This window comes from Cyprinodon variegatus, unplaced genomic scaffold, assembly GCF_000732505.1.
Source record: "Cyprinodon variegatus isolate N-32 unplaced genomic scaffold, C_variegatus-1.0 Scaffold638, whole genome shotgun sequence".
NCBI lineage: Eukaryota > Metazoa > Chordata > Actinopteri > Cyprinodontiformes > Cyprinodontidae > Cyprinodon > Cyprinodon variegatus.
The window spans coordinates 193,590-207,669 of record NW_015151091.1 but is presented as its reverse complement, the minus strand read 5'-3'; the positions used below and the strand labels follow the sequence as shown (position 1 = coordinate 207,669).

Here is a 14,080-nt window from a genome sequence, read left to right as displayed (position 1 = left end):
AAATGAATAGCTTTTGTTCTGGAACTGTTTTATTTAAGGCTGTTTGAGGATTACAGAAGGCAAAAACATACAAATAGAGTTGGAAGTAAGTAGAAGAAGGTGGGTTTTAAGGAAAAGCCGAGATGCGTTCATATTTTGCCGACTCGGTTACAATTACTTGAGTTATTTTTGATCCAAATGTAAATTTAGAAGTAGTTTTACTGCAACATAGATTAATTTTGAGTAAAACCACCCCCCACCCCCTCCCAGCGTGTCCTGGGTTATCCCTTGGGGCTCCTCCCGTTTGGACGTGCCTGGAACACCTCCACGAGGGACACATCTGAAAAAGATGTCCGACCCACCTCAGCTGACTCCTCTCAATGTGGAGGAGAGGTGGCTCTACTCCGAGCCTCCCACAAATGACAGAGCTCCTCACCCCATCTCTAAGGGTGAGCCCAGCCACCCTGCAGAGAAGGCTCAAGTCTTTTCGTTTATGATCCAGATTTCATGAGCAGAGGTGAGGGTAGGAACGTACAGTAGACCGACCGGTGAATCGAATGCAATGCGTTTTTGCTCAGCGCTCTCTTTGTCACAACAGGTGCATTATCCGCATCATAGCAGCAGACACACAGATCCGTCTAATGCAGTGTGAGTAACCTAAATGGATTACCAACAAGCTTGTTCTCCAGGCAAAGTCACACAGTTCAAGTTTATGTCAAAATTGGAGTTCTTTTTTTTTCTACACAAGCTTACTTTATATCTGGTGAACCTACTGTTCTATTAGAAGTCAAGATTATTTACAGTAAGTGGTAAATATTGTCACTGGAGGCACTGGGCTTATATATTTTATATTAAAAAGTAAACCAGTTTGGAAAAGTGATTCTTCTTATTCTTATTTTTCTGTTAAAGTTTCAATTATTTAATTGTGGACTTAAATACCAGAATTTGCAAATAACTTTAAATGTTCATCTATCTTATTCCATACTCATAAATAGTAAATCAAATGTTACAAGTTACTCAGTAGTTCAGTAGCCTTTTTAGCAAAAACATTTTTATTCTAACTTGAGTAATTTCTTGGATGGCTCCTTCTCACTCTTTCCTGAGGTAAAGTAGAATGAAGTAGTGCTAATCTTACTTAAGTACAAGTTTTGGGTACTCTACCCACCTCTGAGGAAAATTAGATCTGAATATAATCTGTACAGGAATGGAAATTGATTTGGACCTTTTAAAGTATTCACCATGACAGAGGAGATGGTCAGAACCTTAAGAGACAATGGTAGTGATGTGAAAAGGATTTTAATTTAGATATTTTGACTCAAGTATGACAGAGTGCATCCACAGGTGACATTGCCCCTGTTTTTTTCTCTGCTAGGATCACAAACTCACCTGTGGCAGACATTGCTGTGGTCTGGGCCAGGTGTGAAGATGGCAGAGTTCGGGGCTTCATCCTGGAGCGTGGCATGAAAGGTTTCACAACTCCAAAGATTGAAGGCAAGTTCTCTCTGAGGGCATCTGCCACAGGTATGATCCTGATGGATGAGGTAGAAGTTCCCAACGAGAACCTGTTGCCACACATCTCAGGTCTTGGTGTAAGTGTACCGTCTTGTGTATCTGGTTCACAATGGCAGTGTAGTTGTAAGAACCCAATTTCATCTTGCTTTCTTTGATCAGGGTCCCTTTGGCTGTCTGAATAATGCCCGTTATGGTATCGCCTGGGGAGCCCTGGGGGCTGCAGAGTTCTGCTTCCACGCTGCTCGGCAGTACACTCTAGACAGGTACATTTGGTCAACAAGCACAAAGCCCATCTTAAAAAATACAAATATTTCATGATGCCATATTTCCTGACCAGAATCCAGTTTGGCGTGCCATTGGCCAGGAACCAGCTGATGCAGAAGAAGATGGCAGACATGCTCACAGAGATCACCATTGGCCTTCAGTCCTGTCTAACCCTTGGAAGACTTATTGATAAGAAGAAGTAAGCAAAGTATTTCGCGCCTTTGTTTTGTCCTTTTATAGTAATTTTATTTCAACAGCTGATATGTACCTAATGTCTAAAGAGCAGCACCAGAGATGATCTCCATGCTGAAGAGGAACAGCTGTGGCAAGGCCCTTGATATTGCCCGACAGGCCAGGGACATGCTGGGAGGAAACGGCATTGCCGATGAATACCACATCATCCGTCACGTCATGAACTTGGAGGCTGTCAACACCTATGAAGGTAAGCATGAAAAGCTGCCCAAATCAAGACCCCAACTTCAGTTTATCTATTTTTTTCTTTATATATACATATTTTTTCTCTACTACATACATGATTGCTTTAAAGTCATCCTTGCAATAAGTGAGCTACATACAAAGATATAAGTGATTCAGTGCAGGTATATTAAATATCTCATTTGAAAACTTTATAACGTTACATAAAATATGTTATTAGCAGTTTGGAGATTACTGTGTATTGTGCTCTGTGCTCGTTGCTTAGTGATGAGATGATTTCAGAGGTATGAATTTTAATTACAGCTACTTTATAATCTTCACCTTCTGACATAAATCTCAGAGTGATCAATCTGTATATGCAAAAACAAAGAAATGAGTTCTGCAGATGTATCTGTCAGCGTTCCTGGTAAGACATAATCATAAATAGCAGGGTGAGGGTACAGAGGGAGGTGCTGTTAATGTCTGTCACCTTTAGGTTTCATCTAAAGTCACCACAGTTATAGGACCAGCAGCCTCATGTAAAAAGCTGGTTAAATAACTTGGGGTGTGTAGAAAATAATGTGTGAAAGTGTGTGGCAGCTATGTAAACCTTTTATAAGTTGAACACATGTTAAAAAGTACTAAAACTTCCCAAAATAAAGTAAAATGTGAAGTCATTTAGTTTAGCTCCTTGATTCGTTTGTTATAAAATCCATGTTTCTTTCAAAATGGGGATCAGCAGAAACGTTTCCCAACATGTCAGGTGTGATGATTCACATTGTGGGCAAGCTGTAGACAATCTAACGCCTGTCCACTAATAGCTGCATAAAAGTGTGCGTAACTGTGGAATAATGACAGCCTTGGCACTGCTGGAGGACTTTGTCTGTGTTTAGAGATCCTACCTGCTGACACTTGGTAATGCCTGGCTTACAATCTGGTTTAGAATGCTCCAAGTCACAGAGCAGCACTAGTTCAAGCGCTAACTACTGTTCTGTGCGACCGGAGTTTCATATTTTGAAAAGAGAGTGAGAGGTTGGGTCAGTCAACCTGCGTCCCGTGCTAGCCACACAGGATTACCTCATCCTAATGCTGCCCAGATACATAAAACTCCCAAAATATATGCTTAAATAGAAGCACATTAAATTGCAGTTTGAGAAGGAGACAACTTGCTATATTTCTATAGAGACACGATCTATTGAATTGTTTGTTTTTATGAATAGGAAAGCATTTTCATTACAAGTTCAGCACCTATCTGTGGCTGTTAGACTATAGCTCTTATGGGCATTCAAATTATAGTAGTATTGGATCACCCTTTAAGCAGGCTCCATGTGTGAGGACTTGAAGAGTTCATTTGCAAAAACAGATAACTCAGTTTTTATACATTTCCCCAAAAAAAAAAAAAAAAAAAAAAAAATATATATATATATATATATATATATATATATATATATATATATATATATATATATATATATATATATATATATATATATACAGTGCCATGCAAAGATTAAATGACATGAATCAGCTCTTTTTTTTCAAAAATGGCTTTTATCTGTTTCTGCAAATGAACTCTTCACTTATTTATTTGTGGATGCGTGGCGTCCTGAATCCTATAAAACATTGATTGTATGTGGTGAGGTGTTCCTAATAGAAAAATTTTAATGATTCGGTATACATCAGCATTCTGCAGTAATTAAGCTCAATGCAGCAGGTAGACAGAGTCTTTGGGATTTGATAGAAACAATGTAGAGCCAATATGAGCTAGAAGACATTTTTTTAAGCTGTAAGATGTTAGTTAGCTGAACAAATATTCCTGAGATGTGTTGACAAAGTCTCTCTGTTTCCATGGTTATTGGTGGTTGCCTTCTAGGTTTTTTTTACTGACTTGCATGTTTAACTAGAGGCAGGCAGTCTAGGGAAAGAATGCGGAAATATATGAACACAAAGTTTTACTCATCTGACCTTTAAAATGTGTTCTTTTATGCATGAAATCAACGAGCTTTATGCTGCTGAATTAAAGTTAACCCAAATGTCTTATTTCACCACTGTCAGGATCTTGTCAATGTTCTGTGTATTTTAAAGCACACTTTCAGATATTATGTACAATAAAAGACATCAATATTAATAACAAACTTGCACAAGATTATAATAATATAATTAATAAGTTGACCCTTTTAATATTTTAATTTCTCCTACTTATCTATACTTGCATTGGGATTGACAAAGGTAGAGTACCTACTGATGTTTCCTAGAGCAATCTCTGTAGGAGAAGAATAGTCTCTACAACCTTATCTGGTAGTTACAAGTTAAGACCACTAGAGGGCAGTGGTGTACAGAATAACCAAGCTTGCTCTCTCAATTTGTTTTTTTTTTTTAAATGAAAACCTTGTTCAGGATGTTTTCTGTTGTTTTCCTCTGATAGGGACTCATGACATCCATGCCTTGATCCTGGGCAGAGCCATCACTGGGCTGCAGGCATTCACTGTGGAAAAGTAAATAGACCTCCATGAAACTGATGTTCTGGGAACATCGTTTTCCTTCTGTAAGAGGCAGTGCCACTGAGATTTACCATAAACACTTGTCAATATTTTTTCCAAACTACTGGGACTAAGCATTCATTTGTGTCCAGGTTAAAGGGCTACTTTATAGCCATACTGGAGCTAAACCTTGGAAACCATAACAACTGCTTTTTTTTTTTTTAACAAACCTGTCCTGATTATCATTCATTCGGGTTATGGAAGCCAGAAAATGATGGCTGGGTCATTGAATTGCATCTGACTTGGATGTACTGAGGAAGGAGGATCTTCATGCTGCTTAAAAACATCAGTGCTCCAACCACAGACTGCTCTTGTGTGAGCTGAGAGAACTGAGGAAGACTCCAGGATATGTGTGGAAACATCATAAAAACTAAGCAAAAGTCTGTTTGGCTCCGATTTAAGCCTGTTGGAATGTATTTAACTACAACTTAAAAGTATGACACTTTTATAACTTGTTGCATACACAACTGTGATATTTGTTGATACTAAATTATGTATATACATTGGTTTGAATGATTATAATTGTTGTGTATGTACAGATCACATTTAAGTTTTTTGTGCCACAATGTCCTGTAAATACCACAATAATACTTGACTTTTTTTCCCCCTTTTATTTTCCAGCATTTAATTAAACAACAGTTGCTGAAATGAAACAGGAAGAAACTCTATGTTATCTTTTTTTTTTTTTTTTTTCCAGCTTTTAGAAATTTGTGAAACGAAACCAGAGGCAAGGTCGGCGGTTTGGTGTCAGAAAAGGAAATGAGACAAATACGTGACAATAACAACACCACTGATGCCATTAAACTTGTCTTCAAATGAAATAAAAACACAACCCCTTTGGAGGATAAAGCTAGCTTGTTATTACTCTGAACCCTGATCAATGTCTAGACCACTTCTGAGACATGCTAGGGCCTGACTGGCCTCCAGGAGGTCATAGTTTAGCTTGGAGCAGTTGTCCACAACCTCTGTCAGACTTTGCAATTTCCTCTGGAATTCACTGCTGTTCTTCTCATAGATTTTGTACATTTGCTCTCTCATCAGCTGGCACATTTCTGTCACCTGAAGGACGAAAAAGTAAATAAGTTCAGAGCCTCTTTAATAACAGAAAGTTAAGTCTAAAGTAATAAAAAAATGAAATTGGAGAATCAGAGCTGTCCTGTCCCATATATATATATATATAAAAAAAACCACACACCTTCTCTATTAACTTCTCCTGAAAGCTGTCAATCATCTCCTCATCTCTGGTTCGTGAGAGGTTTATTTTTTCCACCATTTCTTGTGCTTTTTTGTTGATGTCATCAATGTAGGAGCTAAAATTAAAGTTTGAATAAAATAAAAAAAACACAAATAAAAACCCACAGTATTAGTTAAAGGTACCTAATTTCATAAAGCAATGAAGGGAATTTTTGACATTTTGGGTGTTGTTTTTTTACCTGCTCTGCTCCTCTTCAGACTCAGATATCCAAACATTTGAAGATGTTTTTCTTGATAAATCAGAGTCAGTATCTTTTAACTAAGTAAAAAGAAAAATATTGCAAGAAATGCTTTCACAAGAAAAGAAATAACATGTTTAAAGGAATATTCGAACTCTTGAATCTTGATCGTAATTTGGTAACTTAGAGAACTGTTTGGGTTTATTCCATTGATCTGAACAAAGTAAGGATTTAAAGAAACAAAATAACATATGATAAAAAAAATATCCACATATGTTTATTTTAAAATAGATTTAATCTGTCGGTGGCTTTACCATCTGAGTGTCTTCCTGTCCTTCCTTCAGAGTGGAAGAGGAGGTGGATGGGAGGTCATTATAAAAGAAATCCATTTAGCTGGTCTTAAAGTGTGGCTGAGTCTGGATTAGAGAAAATGAGAAAGAAGATACAAGGTTTGCTTCAGCCGAAGCAATAGAAAATATCCTAAAAATCTGGTAATTACATTTAAAAATATAATGATTTTGACAAGTGTACTTCTGTGCTCAAGTTAAAAGAAGCATTAAGTGGAGCCTATCAGGAATAAAAATATCAGGGAAAAAGCATTTAACTTTTTCAACCATGGATAAATCCAAAGCATGTTGTCTCAAATAATTTGTGTCAAAAATAAACAATTTGACAAGAAAATGGCCATGAAATTTAAATTTACATTATACCATTTAAACTGACTGTTTAATGTCCCAAAGTCTTTGGGTTTTTCTGTTTTCCTGGGTTTAGATTTTATTTTTATTTCTGCCCTATTCTGGGCAGCAAGTGTCTGTTGGAAATCATTCATCATTAACTTTAGCTTTATTTAGCCAAGTTTAACCAAATAATGTCACATAGTCAGCTTCTGGGCAAAGGTTCCTGCATGTTTGGGCTTCTGGCTGTTTTTACATTAGAATTATTATAGTAAAGGTTAAATCTACACTATCTGTATCAGTGCTAAAGGGCCAAGTTTATATTATTTGTGAATTTTGATAATAGGCTTCACAAATTCACTTTGGGTTAAACTTGACCCGGAAACTACAAAAAATAAAAGAATAAAATATAAACATCTATGTTTTTGCAAAATATTATTAAGATAAACAAAAGGAACTTTGAGAAAATCCTTTGAATAAAATTCTAAAAGGTAATTGTCAATAAAGTTATAATCTTCAAAAATTTAAAGTTGAAAGAAAATCTATAAAATGCAAGCATAACTGTTAACTAACAAAAAGTTTATTTTATTTGGTGAAAAATGTTGCATTTGAGTTCAATAGAAGTCAAATGTTAAAACAATCCATAAAAAAACTAAATTGATTTATATTTAAAATTAAGGGCTGCAATTCAGTTTATAATAAATCTTCTAGGTAAAATGCTTCATTAGCTTAATTGTCAGATTTGACAAGTAAAAAAAAGTAAAAATACTTTGTTACCTTACTAAAGTAGAAATTTTGGCTATCTGTAGTTTACTAATAATTTTTTACACAACTTTCTACTTCTACTCCTTACATTTTTATTTTATTTTTTTACAACTATCTCTACTTTCTACTCCTTACATTTTAAAAATACTCATTAGTTTTGTTTCATTTAAGCTCATTTTCATTATGGCCTGTGGGTATAAAAAAAAATTAATTATGAGTTTTATCCAGACAATCTCTGCTGCCCCAATTTTGTTATTTGTTGTTCAATACAAACCAAAATATATAGTATTTTAAGATGATACAAAGTAACCATTAATTATAAAACTAAGAAAATTAAGTTTAAGGAAGTTATCATCTAGAATTGTAGACACATGTCCCTTTTATAGGTTTAATAGCATCTGTCCTTGACATTTTTCCCCCTGTATTACTTCACTTTTTTTACTTTAAGTAGTTTTAAAACTGGTAGTTTTCCACTTTAACTTGTGTAAAAAGCTTAAGTTGACACTCTAACTTCTACAAAAGTGTTTTTAAACAGCAGGATTTATACTTCTACTTTAGTAATAAACATTCATACTTTTGACACCTCTGTTGTTTTGAGGTTCACCACTGATCCAAAGAAAGATTTAGCTTCAGCTAAAAGCTCTTATGTTCTGAAGATTATGTCTAAATTCCTGTTGAAAAACAAACCTGTATAGTTTGGCACAGTATACAGCAACTCAAAACAACTAGCTTAAAAAAATAACAATAAATCCAGTCTGATATTGAGACATAAATTTAGCTAAAGCTGCTCTGCTAGCAGCCGTTAGCAACAGCAGCTAGCTACATGCTAAAATATCTTAGCATGAAGCTAGAATATTGGGATTGTTTTACAGTTTATGAAGGCAAAATGTTACTCAACCTTCCATGTAATTAGTGAACTTACACACGTTTTAATTTAATATGATATATATTGCAATAATTTCTGAAGTAATATACTTGAATCTCACCTGTAAAGAAGTAAGGAGCAAATTAGCTACAACAGGCTACAAGAATGTTTAAAACTGCTGTCCTTCACAGACAATATCTACGGAAGAAACTATAAATAACTTTTAGAACATTAGGTTAGGAAGGTTACAGAATACTGAGAAATATTGATTTAGTTTTGAATAACATGTAAGATAAATTACATGATTTTTTTTTTATTTGCTCACTTCAACTGAATTTAGTTACAACCAGGTGAAAACTTGTTATTCAAACACAGATGAGTTGTTGCTTGGCTATAAATATTGTACTTCATTATATTATCTTTTTTTTGTATCTATATTATCTACTTACTTTTATTCTTCTTTGCAGTAGTTGAACAGTGACAGTACAATGTGCCTTTGGAGATCAGTTTGGACTCATTAACTATGTTTAAACTAAAATACTGCTGTTAGCAGGATACTGTACTCAGTCGCTCTTCTTAGGAAATATAATTTAATCTGCTTTTCAGCAGATCAAATTCATGTTATATTGTTTATTCTGTTTAGTTTCAAAATATAAAACATAATACATGACTTTCTGCGTCTTTATTGCATATATCTTAGGTCGGCCGTCTTGTATAAGGCTCAATGCAAGATTTGTTGTGGATTACAGGCTCTCCATCTCTGTGAGCTGGGTTAGGGTTGGTATGGGTGCTCATTGATCGCCACTGTGATCTGATGTAATCCCTGCCTTCCCTTCCTCTTCCCTCTGTCACTGCCCACACTCTGGATTATGTCAGGACAGAGGAAACAGCACACAACCGGGGGGAAATGCAACAATGCCTCTTCAACCATAGCAAATAATGTTTATTATATGATACAGAGTAGAGTAGGTTTTAGTTAGTAAATAAAAAACTTTTTTTTTTTTTTTTTTTTACACTGGAATTTATACAAGTCTTGATTGATTGACTGCGTTTTTATATTTTGAAGGTATGTTGTCAAATGTGCAGTTTTTACTTTAGAAAGAGACTCTTCTGCAGGGAGAAAACTTTAACCAGGAGCCTTTTTTTCTCTGGATGCAAGGGGAAACAGCAGAGGAAGCCCCTATTCTGGCAATATGGATGGATTTAACTACACAGAACCAGTGGGACAGTCCTTTCAGTATTTGGTACAAAACGTGGAGCCTTTGTATAAGCAGTACAAGCCCCCGCCTAAGGACCTGATCCAGCTCCCTAAATCAGTGCTGTACCTTCTCATGGCTGCCCTGGTGGTTGTTGCTGTGGCGTACGCTATCGTCGGTCACCTCATTAAAGACCTCATGCTGGATATAACAGGTAACAGATTCAGGCAACACATAAGCTCTGCAGCATAATTCTTCTTGACCTAAGCATGAGCTAATCAGGCTTTTAGCTGCATGCCTTCTGCTCCCAAATATCAGCGTTAAGTGAGGCAATTAACTTCTTTGCTCTTTCTTGAGAAGATTGTTAGATTATCTTATAGATAAAGAAATCAATAACCATCAATCAAAGGCTTTATTTAGTTATCAAGTTTCTTTTTTTACAGAATTCCAAGGAGAAAACAAGAGACTTGGTTGAAGAAAAGTGATGTGGTTGATATAGTTTGCAGATTCCTCGTAAATTCCCTGTTTTTATCCCGACCAAAGGAAAGCGTTTGGTTAATGAATGGAATGGATATGCTCACAGTTCTTCCAAAATTAGAGCAGAAACTAATCATCCCTTGGATCCTGCCTCCTAACCTCCATCACTTCACCCATTACATCATACAGGAACTCCAGGACGTTTCTCCACAATGTTCTTCGCTTCTTCTGATGTCAAAAACAAGTTATTATTGTGCAAAACAGCAATGACAATCATAGGTGCTGCCATCCTTAGTTTTTCATTCAGAGTTATTTTTTATTTATTTATTTGGTGTTATTTAAAAAAAAATCCTTTCCTTCCTCTGTCCACAGACTGTTTGCTTGGCCCAGTTGAAGATGATATGAAGAAGGAAACAGAGCTGGAGGGTGTTGACCCTCTTCACATGCCGCCTGGCCTGAGACACTCCCACCCAAACGCCTTCCACGTGTGGAACCAGGACGACATAATCATCCCCATGTCCCCCGTCAACGAGAGCCCGATGGCCAGCCCGCTGCTGTCGGCCATCCCGTACATCCCCTCCTTCTTCCCCAGCCACCACAGTTTGAGCAGCCCCACCATCACCCAGCCGCTCCCCAGGGAGAGTGATGCATGACGACATAAATGCACATCAAGCTCCTTCATCTGCTTGTTTCTGCATCTTTCAAATAGTCATCTGCTTCCAATATAGTTTAAAAACTATTATGCTTGGAGAAAAATCTGCTAAAAAAAATCAACAGAATAACCAGAAAGCAAATTATGATTTGAAGGCAGATCTTTTTGGAGCGTGAAAGCAGCAACATTTTTGTTATCATGGCTTTGCATCCTCTGGAGACACTGCTGTTTGTGTTCAAAAAGAGAAAGAATAATACCAAATGATTTCATTTGCCCGGAGTCTGGAGTATCCAGGATGTTCGCCTTTATTTGTTGCTCTTTTTGACAATTTTGTGCCAAGAAAATGAAGAGGATGCCTGCCAAACCAAGCAATCATATCAACTGAACTGTCACATTCATTTCATTTCATTATTTTCAAGAACCTTTAGTCCTGTTAATCTTAGAACATATGCTCATACATATGAACACACTTTTTATTCTTAATTATTTTAAAATATATTCACATACTGGACTGTTATATTTAACATTTATAAATTGAACTCAAAGAACAAGACTAACCTTGTTATATGCATGCCCTCTTGACTGTTGTGGCTCCAGTGAAGGACTGCTTAAGGCCAACACCCAGTATCTGGCCTCAGGATGAGGAACAGTTCTAAAATGGTTGAGGGATTTCTTGTATAATACAGCCTGTTTTGAATCCCCCAGCAACATCTGACTAGAATAGACCATTCCAGCAATTTTTGTTACCCAAATCTTTGTTGTGGATTTATCAGTATTCTTCACCTTGCAGTGTCAGGTTCTGCTGATGCTTCTTTTAATTTATGTCGTGTTTTTTCTCTATCACCATGTGCATTTGAGAGAAGAAATATGGCAAGATCCTGATGCATTAAATCACTATTACATCACTATTACACATCATGCTTTGCAGTTATGCGGTTATTCTCCTGGGATGATTTGGTTTCTAAATCTTTTTTTTTTTTTATTGTTCTTTCTTAAGGACTTTACTAGAGAAGAGTTGTTATTTCTGCTATTTCTTGCGAACTTCGGTAAGACCTTCATTTTTTTCCGAAAGCGACAAATGTTTTTAAACTTTCTCCACACCAATGAAATTTACATTTATAATTGTACAGGTAGCAAGAATCTACCATGGGTTTTTGTTGACTCCTTTGATTATGATCACTTTTAAGGTGGACCTGCATAGGGACCTGGCTATGTGAGCAGGTTTAATGTCCCACACCGGTAGATTGTTTTCTAACAGTTGAACGGCAGGTTTTGAATTCTCCGTGACCTCTTTTTGATGCCTTACCAGACTTCTAAGATCCTTTAATCTTCACACTGAAAGCCTGGCTGTATTTATTTGTCATTTAAAGTGGGAATAAAGGTGGGATGTCCAAATGTTTCCTTGGCAGGAATATTATTATTTTTTTTTTTAAACTACACATTAAACAAAAATTAACAGCTATTTCCTCAAATGTTTTAAGTTTAATGTTTGTTTTATGTATTCAAATATATATTTTCCCACATGATTGTACATTTAATGTTTGAGTGGCTGTGGTACGTCTGAGAATAGCAGATCAGCTCTTTAAGATTGAGGTTATTCTTTTAACAAAAGGTATAAAAATAGGAAAACAAAAAAAGAGCACTAGGATCCAAAGGCTTTTTTTATGTTGTAAATGCTACCACATGCTGACACAGTCCTATTCTGATGCTGAAAATAACCGTGGGCCCTAAGAAGATTTGCCCGTTGGATGAAGTTAATTCGGTTAGTTAAGGTGACCACTTTAAGGTGACTGAGTGATAAAGACTTCAAGATTAACTAGAAAAAAATTGAGATCTTGAAGATAGAGTGCTAATCACTTACTTTGTAAAAAAAAAAAACAATAAAACAAATGAAAATTATATTTTCAGGTTGGCTGTATTATTGACTTATGTAAGTTAAATGTATTTGCTATGGAAAAAACTTTTTATGAAATATTGTTTTTTTCATATTATAATAGGAAAAGGATTATAAAGAAGTGTAGAGACTTGGAACAAATAGGTGACACAATAACTTGGCAGACATGCAATGCTTCAAGTTAAATGGTGATTTGGCTAAAGTCAAAATTCAAGGTAAAATCACAGCCATATTAGCTCATTTTCAACATCGTCATCTGTGTTTTTGTGCTAAATTATCTAAATGATGTAATCTTACATTTTTTTTTTTTTATTCCCTACCTTTTTTTTTAACTTAAATAGAAGTTGCTGATCTAAGCTTTTCTTTAAAATGTGGTGCTCTGAGACAGTCCTCATTAAGCTCAGGTTTTTCAACCCATCTGTGAGAAGAGGAGTGTTTATATTTAGTGATAGAGATTACGTGAGGAGATTAGATGAGCAAGCTTAGCAACTAAAATGCCATTTTATGACTTGGAGCTGCAGAATTAGATGACTGGACCATTCCACCTAAATCTGAAAAGCTGGACTTAATAATCTTACTGCGTTTCTTCAGCTGAGCGTCACAACGTGGACTAGAATCATTAGGGCGTCAAATGATGAACAGATGGAGAAAGTCAGTAACCTGTGATAAACACAGGCAGGGATCTTATTTTATATGCAGAAAAATGAGACACTTGTTTAACATAGAGGACTGAACACTGCACTCTGAAAACATGCATTGTTTACAGATTATAACCTAAATGCATTTTTTCAAACAATACAGAGTCTACCTTTAGAGCTTAACACTGTAACTAAGATTTGGACCAGTTTTTACTCAACAAGTATTCCCAAAGATTAAAACATTGTGTAAAAGTTAAATATGTGTTTTCACAGATTGAAATTTGAATATCAAGTATATGTATATTGCATATAGGGAAATATTTTAAACATCTTATGTATTACAGATTATGTATAACAGATAAGAAATAGTGTTTCAGTAAAATTCATATTCTATTTTTTCTATTCATAGAAAGGGGAGTGATAGGAAAATATGTACTATCAATAGATATAACTGAGGTGTGGAGATTTTTGGGCAATTCGGCGTTGTTAAAAGTATTAATGTTTTTTTTTTCTAGTAGAAAGAAGTATAAATACGACATTTAAAAAACACTTTTGTAGAATAGTATCAACTTACGTTTTTTATTCAAGTAAAAGTGTCAAACTACCTTTACATTTAAAAAATACTTAAAGTATAAAAATAAAAGTAGGCTGCTCAGTGGCACAGTGAGTAGCACTGCTGCCTTGCAGCAAGAAGGTTCTGGGTTAAATTTCCGGCCCGGGGTCTTTCTGCAAGGAGTTTGCATGTTCTTCCTGAGCATGTGTGGGTTCTCTCTGGGT

General features: G+C 35.7%; 1 protein-coding gene across 1 annotated transcript in view; it reads left to right on the top strand.

The window, feature by feature from the left end:
- The window catches only part of LOC107096619 (glutaryl-CoA dehydrogenase, mitochondrial-like), a 7,377-nt gene extending 2,072 nt beyond the window's left edge, over nt 1–5,305 (top strand). The window contains exons 6-11 of the mRNA XM_015393351.1: nt 39–99; nt 1,352–1,568; nt 1,651–1,754; nt 1,829–1,954; nt 2,037–2,197; nt 4,595–5,305. Of these exons, the coding sequence (XP_015248837.1) occupies nt 39–99; nt 1,352–1,568; nt 1,651–1,754; nt 1,829–1,954; nt 2,037–2,197; nt 4,595–4,668 (743 nt within the window). The 3' untranslated portion in view covers nt 4,669–5,305. The remainder of the gene's footprint in view (nt 1–38; nt 100–1,351; nt 1,569–1,650; nt 1,755–1,828; nt 1,955–2,036; nt 2,198–4,594) is intronic.
- The last annotated feature ends 8,775 nt before the right edge of the window (nt 5,306–14,080 follow it).